The following is a 9430-nucleotide window of genomic DNA, read 5'->3' on the forward strand; positions in this document are numbered from 1 at the left end:
CAGCCCGTTAACCCCAGCCCGCCCGCTAACCGAACGGGCTGGGTTTTTTCCTGTTCAACCCGTCCCAGCCCGCCCGATAAACACCTTAGCTGTCACCTTTGATTTGAAGTTAGGGGCCGTTTGGTTCAAGGTATTAGGTGAGTTATTCAAGTATAAATTTTGGGAATAAATTTATTTTGGTTGGAAATATTAGCTAAAAAAAGAATTATCATTAATTTTAGTATAACTTATCTCATATAAATAAAAAAAATTTAGTATAAGTTATCCCATAATTATAATCCAGAATATCTGTTTTAAGCCAAACGATGGATAGAAAATACTACTTATTGTCACGTGACAACCAAGTTTTCTGCGAAATTAGGGCACACAAAGATCCCAAAATTGGGGCACACCGAGATAGGGCGGAGCACCACCCGCAAACAAAATTGAAGATGGCGAGAATTGCTCTGCTGCGTTACTCTTCCAATGGTATTATTCCCAGCTTTATCTCCTTCTTTGCTAATTCCCATTCTGCTCCGGCAATTGCAATCAGATATTATTCTTCGCCTCATAGCAATATTGAGAATGTCAAGTGTTTAGATGATGCTGTGTGTCTCTTTCGTCGAATGATCAGTTCTCAGCCTTTTCCTTCTGTTTTTAGCTTCTCCAAATTATTAAAGACTATGGTAAATATGAAGCATTACTCTTCTGTTCTTTCCCTTTTTCGACAAATGCTGAAATCGAGTATCCCAATTGATGGTTTCATCTTGAATATAGCAATTAACAGTTATTGCCTAATGCATCGTTCTGACTGCGGATTTTCAATGTTAGCTATTTACTTGAAGAGTGGCATTCCATTTGATGTTATCACCTTTAGCACCTTACTAAGGGGACTCTTTGCTGAAAATAAGATAAAAGATGCGGTTAACTTGTTCAAAAAGTTGGTGAGAGAGAATATTTGTGAGCCTGATGAAGTCATGTATTTAATTGTCATGAATGGGCTTAGTAAAATGGGCCATACTCAAAAAACATTCGATTTGCTTAGGGTAATGGAACAAGGAAGCACTAAGCCCAACACATACATCTACAACATTGTTATAGATGCTCTTTGCAAGGATAGAATGATAGATGATGCAATTAGCCTTTTTGAAGAGATGAAACAAAAAGGCATTCCTCCAGATGTTATCGCATATAGTTCATTGATTGATGGTCTTTGTAAATTTGGTCTGTGGGAGAAGGTTAGGACTTTGTTCTTCGAAATGGTAAATCTTAATATTTATCCAGATGTCCGCACCTTCAACATACTGATAGATGGGTTATGCAAAGAAGGAAAAGTTGAAGATGCTGTGGAGGTAATGCGACACATGAATGGAAAAGGTGTGGAGCCTAATGTGGTCACCTACAATGTGATAATTGATGGATATTGCTTGCGCGGTCAAATGGATAGAGCAAGGAGCCTTTTTGATTCCATGATTGATAAGAGCATTAAGCCTGACATTATTAGCTATAGCACACTAATAAATGGATACTGTAAGAAAAAGAAATTGGATGAGGCCATGCATTTGTTTTATGAAATTTCTCGAAATGGACCGAAACCTAACATTGTTACCTACAATACTATCTTGCAAGGTCTATTTGAAGTTGGAAGAACTGACTTTGCGCAAAGATTCTTTGCTGATATGCTATCCACGGGGCTCGGACCTGATTTATGTACTAATCGCATTTTGCTCCGTGGTTATTTTCAGAATGGACTTATTGAGAAAGCTATGATGTTATTTCATGAGTTGGAAAGAAAGAGAGAATATACTCATATTGAATTTTATAGTGTTGTAATAGACGGATTGTGCAAAACTGGCCAGCTCGATAGAGCTCATGCTATTTTTGAGAAGCTTTCTTTAATTGGATTGTTTCCCGATGTGGTAACATACAATATAATGATAAATGGATTTTGTCTAGAAGGGTTGTTAGATGAAGCTAAAGATATGCTAAGAAAAATGGAAGAGAATGGTTGTTCGCCGGACAATGCCACTTACAATATTATTGTGCAAGGACTTCTCAAGTTTAGCAAAGTTACTGAAATGACAACCTTTCTGAAGGAAATGAATGAAAGGGGCTTCTCATTTGATGCAAGTACAGTAGAGTTACTAATAGATGTTATAGCGAAGCATCCTTCTTTGCTTGACATGATACCACAGTTTCACTTGGGAAATAAGAAGTGATATGGATTTCAGTTAATTTATTCAGCAATACTTATCACTATGATGCAATTTCCTTTTACCTCTGGAAAAGAAATCACATCTAATGGAATTGCAGAAGCTGGAAGAATGGAAATTAGAACTGACACTGCTAACAGTTGCTTTTCAAAAGGTAAAACCCGTTAACTAAGTTCTCCACTTGGATCTTTTGAAATGTATTTATTATCGGATGCCTTCATTCATATGAATAGTTACCTTGTTAACCATTTTTATTATCTATTTGCCCTGTGCATTTCTTGATTTGAAGAATTGTCTGTTATGTAAGGGATATTCATAGCTTGAATTGGGTGGATGGCCTGTTAACATAAAGATGACCAGTAGTTTCTGGAGGAATTTGTTTTTTATTCTAATATTTAGTATTTGGAGCGGTTTGTGACAGTTTGCAAGAGCTTTCTGCTGCTATTACTGCTATTTGAATTTTATGCTTCATCTATGATGCTTCCAGAAACTAGGACAGTATATCTTGTGATTCAAACTGAATTTGTTCCCAATATTTGAATTTTCAGAAAAAACAAGAAGCATTTACTTCTCTTTTCCGTATTCATCCTTATTAACGTATCATTAATTCATCCTTAAGGGGGATGTGCAAAAAACTTAAAGACAGTTAAAATGAATCGAATCTGTAGTTTTTCCAGTTTTCATTTTGCAAATTGGCACGGAAATTGACAGTCGACGATGTCATTCTTGCACCACTCTTATGGATTTTATACTCAGTAAGTGACATTTTTTTTTTGGTTCTCTATTTTCGTTTTGGCCCAGCGTAATACCAGCAGTTACAAGAATTTCTTGCAATAACTGGCACAACATGAAGAACTTTGCTTGTCTGAATCTAACATTCTTCTCAAGTTGTAGAAATTGAAGGAGAAGTCTTCTTCTGCCTTCTTTACTCTTGATCCAGATTGAGGATAAAGCAACTTTTCAGGCTAATAGTTGTTTTTTGTCTTGAGATTAACATGAATGGAATTTTAGTGCAGCTGGAAGATTCTCGGAAAATTACTTTTGTGCCGTAAATTGACAATTCTTACAATTTCAGGCAAGTTCTTTTGTACCAGTGATCATTCAACTATTTCCTCGGACTTGGAAGGTGAAATTTTCAACTTCTTCTGAGATCAAGCAAAGGTGAAAAGCTTAAGATGTTCTGTTTCTTTGATAAAAAATACACTCGAAATCTTTTTGAGATTTTGGTGTCATTACCTTTTTTTTTCTGCTTATTCATCTAAGCATCCTTCATTTAGAAGATTTTTTTTTTCTGTTGTAGATCATTGCTTCAAACAACAGGCACTTCAATATTTGGTGGACACTAGTACTGCTTTATCAATTGTTACACCTTGTTTTGTTTCATATTCTCTGTAGTGTCTTTTTGTGTCTAAAAAGGTTTTACTAATTCTTTTGTGTCTTCCGAGTAAACGAGTTTAAGTACATTGAGAAAAATGAGATTTCCGCTTGCTGCTTTACAGCTTAATCCAAAAGGTTGCATTTTGCCTAGTTCTTTTCAGTAAAAAAGTAAATTTTTATCCCACGTAGTGTATGAAGTACCTTCTTCAACTCTATTTATTACTAGTAATTTATTTTTGGCAGTTCATCTGCAACTTTATCCTCTATGCTATTTAATTCTGCTTCTTTTTTGAATGTCTAAATTAGATTGCTTACAAAAGTTTCTAACTATAGTCCAAGAGGAAGCTGCGCGAAATGAAAGAACCTTAGTGTACCTGTGTTACCATAGTAAAAGGATGAGCTCATATAAGACTGCAGAGGAAGCAGAAGAGGCTGTTGCACACCTAGCACTTATGACACTGGTAACAGTTGCCTTTCAAAAGACAATTTTTTTTTTTTGCATACTATTATAGAGCAGATTTAACTTTTCAGGTTATTCTTGCTACACTTGTACCAGAGACATTCATTTCATAATGTGCTTGCATACAATTTTGGATTAGCAGTCCAATAGACAATGATCATCCATAGATAATCTGTTAAGTAGCTGCTCAACTGTGAAATTGCTTTTATGTTCTTACTAATCTATGTCTTGGCGAATACGATGCTCTAGCTTTTAAGTTTTAATTCACTGAGCTGTAGTTGTTCTTCCTCTTAATCACAGGACATGTCTTAGATATCTTGGAGATGACAAATTCTTCATATTTCAGTTGACGAAATGGCATGCCTGAGTATTTTTCTTCTTTAAGTTGCATTTTCATTAAGGTCTAACAGATGACAATTTCTTAAGAAGTTTAACTGCTGCTTGATGGTTAGAGGCCTCAGATGCTTCTGATCCCATTTCCCTTTTATAGTAGTAACATTTCATTCAGCATTAATTTTCAAATATTAAAGTTGGGAGCCCGCCCATACAACAGAGGCATACATTTCAAATCAAGTCATAGGACAATAAAACAGAGGGTTACTAGTCAGATCTCATTTTGTATAATTGGAAAGCTGATGGCATATTTTGAAGTCAATTCTCACTTGTTCTCACGCATAGAACGCTAGTCGTTGGACCTATGACTAGTCTTTTCATTTCAAGTGTTGAAGTCGGGCCCGCCCATAGAACAGAGGCATACATTTCAGTCTTTTCATTTCAAGTGTTGAAGTTGGGAGCCTGCCCATAGAACAGAGGCATACATTTCAGTCTTTTCATTTCAAGTGTTGAAGTTGGGAGCCCGCCCATATAACAGAGGAATACATTCAACATTAATTTTCAAATATTAAAGTTGGGAGCCCGCCGGCATACATTTCAAATCAAGTCATAGGACAATAAAACAGAGGGTTACAACAGGAATCCCCAGCAGGAAACAATAAAAATCCCCAGTATCAGGAAGCAGAAGGTTGCAACAAGAGGTCCCAGCACAAACTCAAGTGCATGTGTCAAAAAGAAGAAAAGCACCGGAAAAAATGCAAGCAGACAAGAAAGCAAGGCAACAAGAACAAATTGCAGTCTAGCCTAGCTTCTTGTTTTCTTTTAAGCACGGTGTAACAAGGAGATCGGTAAGCAGTGGTAATAGCATGCAACAACAGTAACATTGCAGTCCCACGGTAGTCCCAGCTACCAAAATTTCCCGAACTACATTGACCTGATTCCTGTTTAGCCCAGGATATGTAGGAAACCTTTGAAGCAAAGGTTCGGTCAAATCTTTTTCAAAAAAAAAATGCTTCACACGGAGTACTCAGATGGGCAAAAATCGCTCGCTTTATCTTTGCACGAAAACCCTTCGTGTCTTCGGGCAAAGAGGGGCAGCTGTAAGCACGTGATTTTTGCCCTATATGAGAATTACTCCCAAAAAAATTCAAAAATAAAATGATTTTTCTTGGTGTGCAATTGTGATATTTTTAGATAATTATTTGTGTTTGTTTGTGCATGTTTATTTGCTAAATTAATAAAAAAATACAAAAATATGTCGCATTTTGCATTTAGGATTTAATTTTACAATTGTTAGTAATTAAGGTTGTCTTACAAAAATTAAAAAATTACAAAAATAGGCATCGTTTGCATTTTTAGCATTTAATGTTCAAATATACAATTTTATGCTTAATTATTACTTAATTGTGCGTTAATTGTTATTGGGAGTTAATTTGCATTTTTATAACTTAATTTAGTTCTTAATAATAGTTTAAGTATTTTTATAATTTAGTTTTAGTAAAATAAAAGAAGAAAAGAGAGCAAAAAATAAAGAAAATCGGAATTGGGCTCAAATTTAAGTTAAAGGTCCAAAGAGACCCAATCTTCCCAAACGACCCAGTCCATTTCGAACTGGGTCGACCCAGTCCATAACCCAACATCCTATTATCTTACATCTTACCAAAAACAAAACAAAAGAAAAAACCCTAAAAATCCAAACCATCCGCCCCACCCCCCTCATTTTCCTTCTTCTTCCTCAAGCTCCCCTCCCTAGCATCAATGGCTGCTCCACCCCGTCACCACCTGCTGCTTCATCTTTTCCGTCCAAACGCCACCGCCAAACGACCAGCTTTTCACCACCTCCAAACCACCCCGTCACCAGCCCGTGCAATCAAACAACAACTATCGACCAGTTGCCCCCCTCCAGTCAAACAGCTCCATCATCGTCGTCGTCGAACCCCAGCCACGCCGGAACAACACGAACGACCATGCTGCTATTTCTATAGGGATAGTTGTCATACCGTATAGAAGTCTTGAATCAGATTTTGAGAAGAGAGAACAGACAGAAGAAAATAACAGAGAGGGAACTAATCTGAAAAAGAGGAGACAGAACAGAAAAAAAACGGACAGAAAGAGAGAAAAAAAAGAGCTGAATATTTAGGAGAGAAAGAAAAATTCCGAAAAATATTTTAAACTTTCAAATAAAAAAAAACTAAAAAAAATCTTCTGCTTTCTTTCATTGTTTGAAATCAGCATTAGTTGTTGTTGTTTCATCAAAGCTTGAAGCTTTTGTTTTTGGGATTACTGCTCCACTGGTTTGCAAACTCTGTTCCTGGGTTGTTACTGTTGCTGGACTGTTGTTGCTGTGTTGTATTATTATTACTGTTGCCGATTCTCATCTTCATTTTCTTTTGCTTCCAATATCAGGTACACAACTGACACGCTGGTTATTGTAATCCGAAATATGAAGCATGAATACGAAAAATGAAGAGTTGAAATTCTAAATTTGCTTTAATTATATTCTGAATTTTATTTGTATGTACAAATTATTTAGCTTGCAAAAAATCAGAATCATGTAGCTATTTAATACATATAGTGGAACATTCGACGATAGCTTAACAGTTGAACTATCTACATATATTGCCTAAATAAATAAATGGTGTAGTAACTTCGTCGAGTCAAGAATCAAACGAATAGGTCATCTAGTAGGAACTTGGTGGAAATATTGTTTAGATTAAATAATATTGGTTAATTTCAGCATGTAAATGGTCTAGGATTAAAATTGGAATTGCTAATCTGCTTTATCTGTCGAGTTAAATGAGCTCTTAGGACTTGGATTTGGTCATTTGCTCTCCCCTTCAGTGAGCACACATGAGATGCCGACCATTTCACCTCATTAGCACTTGTGATTTATTTAAATGATGGTTTTTTTTTTTAGATTCATAACAAATTTGATTGATTAAAATTTTAAAACTGAATTGTTATTCTATTCACCATAGATGCAAAATACCCACAACTAAATTTGAGCTACAGAAAGACTAGTTTCATTTTTTCTTTCAGCTTCATTCGTAGACCTCATCACGTTGGCGACATAGACCCGTATAAGAACCAACAGAGAAACAGTAGTCATTTTCATTATTTTCCTTGGCTTCTTTCAGGTTTGCAGCCAAACGACTAGAAATTGAGGTTGGTTCATCATCTGACAATTCACTTTCAGATTCACTGTAAGAACTACTTTTATCTGCTCGTGATTTTTCTGCAAGATTTTTAGCTTTTGTTTGCTCACAGGCTTAGGACTAATTTTCTTTTGCTCTTCTTTTGCTGGCAATTCTTTATCCTTTTTCACTGCTTAAGTTATCAGTGTTGGTTGTTTAACGTGAAGAATGCCATTTTCAAACTTTGCACTGATTTTTCTTTTGTTAATTTTCTGCAACAGGAAAATCCTTCTGAAACCTTTGCCATTTGTTCTGCGAAGTCGGCCTTTGTCCACTGATCTTCAGAATTCCTGTTCGGGTCAGTTGAACCCTCAGCTGGTCCTTCTTGAAACCAGTGTGACATATGAAATCAATACATAGCAGAAGATAGAGAATAACCTTTTAAGTTTAGCAATGAAAATTATAAAGAAAATAACAATATTCGTGCGTGAAGTGGATATATAACTTCTGAGAATACTGACTCAACCACTCCACCACAATCCTTATTAGTCGGATTTGAATATGTCAATGCCTTTAGATGTATCCTTTTTACTCTTCTTGCAAATCTTACAGGGCTGAAACGGTGATCTTGTCCGTTATTGTTTTTTGAGGTAAGAAACATTTACTGATTTTCTTTTAGTTTTATGATTTTCTTCCAATAGTAAAAAATCTAAAAAGAAGAGCAGTGGATATTATTTGACTCCTATAATGCTACAAAGTCTATACACAAAATCTGCACATTCTATGCACACAATCTGCACAATTCAAAAGTCAAAATGATAGTTCACCTCAATTTGAATTACATACATTGCAATGCAACACACTAGACAGTTTATTGTGTTGGAGATATAATTAAGTAAATAAAAGTGTATTTTTTCTAACAACTTAAATTTTTAGATGAGATGGTCATATACTTCAACATGGTAATAGAGCATATCAAAAAGAATTTTCACGTGTTTGGCTTGTCAAAAATAATTAAGCCCGCACATGAGCGGTCGTGATAAAAGTGTGTCATCTTTAACAACTTAAGCTTTTAGATGAGATTGTCTCACCCTTCAACGTATTGGAACAAGAAAACATCTCAAGGTAGGATAATAACATAGAAAAAAGCCAATTGAGATTGGAAAATTTATATGACAAGACAATTACAGGGAAAAGGAAATTGAATAACAACAAAACAGAAAGACAACAAATTAAAGCAATTAATAGTGGTGATTGAGAAATTTTCATAAAGCACTATCTTTTAGTAGTAATTAGTCATCTATAGATACCATTTGCTATATTACGGATTATAGATACCTTTTACGTGGTTATAAGATGTATTTGATATATTTAAGCTATTGTATTCATGAATACAGTAACAAAAATCGGCGTGAATCAGGGAAGTCCAGCTAATTAGTTGTTGTATTCGAGTGTATTCGACTGTATTCATGGAGTGAAACATGGGATTACAACTGGACAGATTATTGTATTCGACTGTATTCATGCCGCGAAATAGGGGATTGCACTGTTTTTAAAACGAAAAGTGAATCAATTAACATAATAAACTCCTAATATAACTCAACAAACTCAATTATAACACACAAATTTTGTATTTTTAGTTATAAAAAAGATTCTCAACCGAAAAATACCCCAAAAACATAGAAATCTTCAGAGAAATTATATAATACATCTGAATACATAAATTATATTAATTAAAAAAAACTTATGAATACATTCATGGTATATAGCGAGACAGTGAATACAATGAAATACATAGAATACAACGGGATACATTGAAATACAATGAGAAAAAAAGACTGTGAATACAATGAAATACATGGAATATAACGAGATACATTGAATTATAATGAAAAAAAAGACAATGAATACAATGAAATACATGAAAATACATT

General features: G+C 35.0%; 1 protein-coding gene across 7 annotated transcripts; it reads left to right on the forward strand.

The window, feature by feature from the left end:
• Positions 1–323: 323 nt before the first annotated feature.
• On the forward strand, positions 324–8174 carry LOC104223274 (putative pentatricopeptide repeat-containing protein At1g12700, mitochondrial). 7 transcript variants are annotated; one of them, XM_070156043.1, is made up of 5 exons: positions 324–2346; positions 3268–3353; positions 3876–4030; positions 7500–7565; positions 7778–8174. In XM_070156043.1, the coding sequence occupies exon 1, from the start codon at positions 432–434 to the stop codon at positions 2196–2198; it is 1767 nt and encodes a 588-aa protein (XP_070012144.1). In that variant the 5' UTR covers positions 324–431; the 3' UTR covers positions 2199–2346; positions 3268–3353; positions 3876–4030; positions 7500–7565; positions 7778–8174. The 7 variants fall into 7 exon arrangements, with proteins under 7 accessions (XP_070012144.1, XP_009772986.1, XP_009772985.1 ...); XM_009774684.2 differs by lacking the exons at positions 7500–7565; positions 7778–8174 and adding an exon at positions 4101–4183; XM_009774683.2 differs by lacking the exons at positions 7500–7565; positions 7778–8174 and having other exon boundaries at positions 3493–4183.
• Positions 8175–9430: the final 1256 nt, after the last annotated feature.

The sequence above is a fragment of the Nicotiana sylvestris genome, chromosome 9 (genome assembly GCF_000393655.2).
Source record: "Nicotiana sylvestris chromosome 9, ASM39365v2, whole genome shotgun sequence".
Lineage (NCBI taxonomy): Eukaryota > Viridiplantae > Streptophyta > Magnoliopsida > Solanales > Solanaceae > Nicotiana > Nicotiana sylvestris.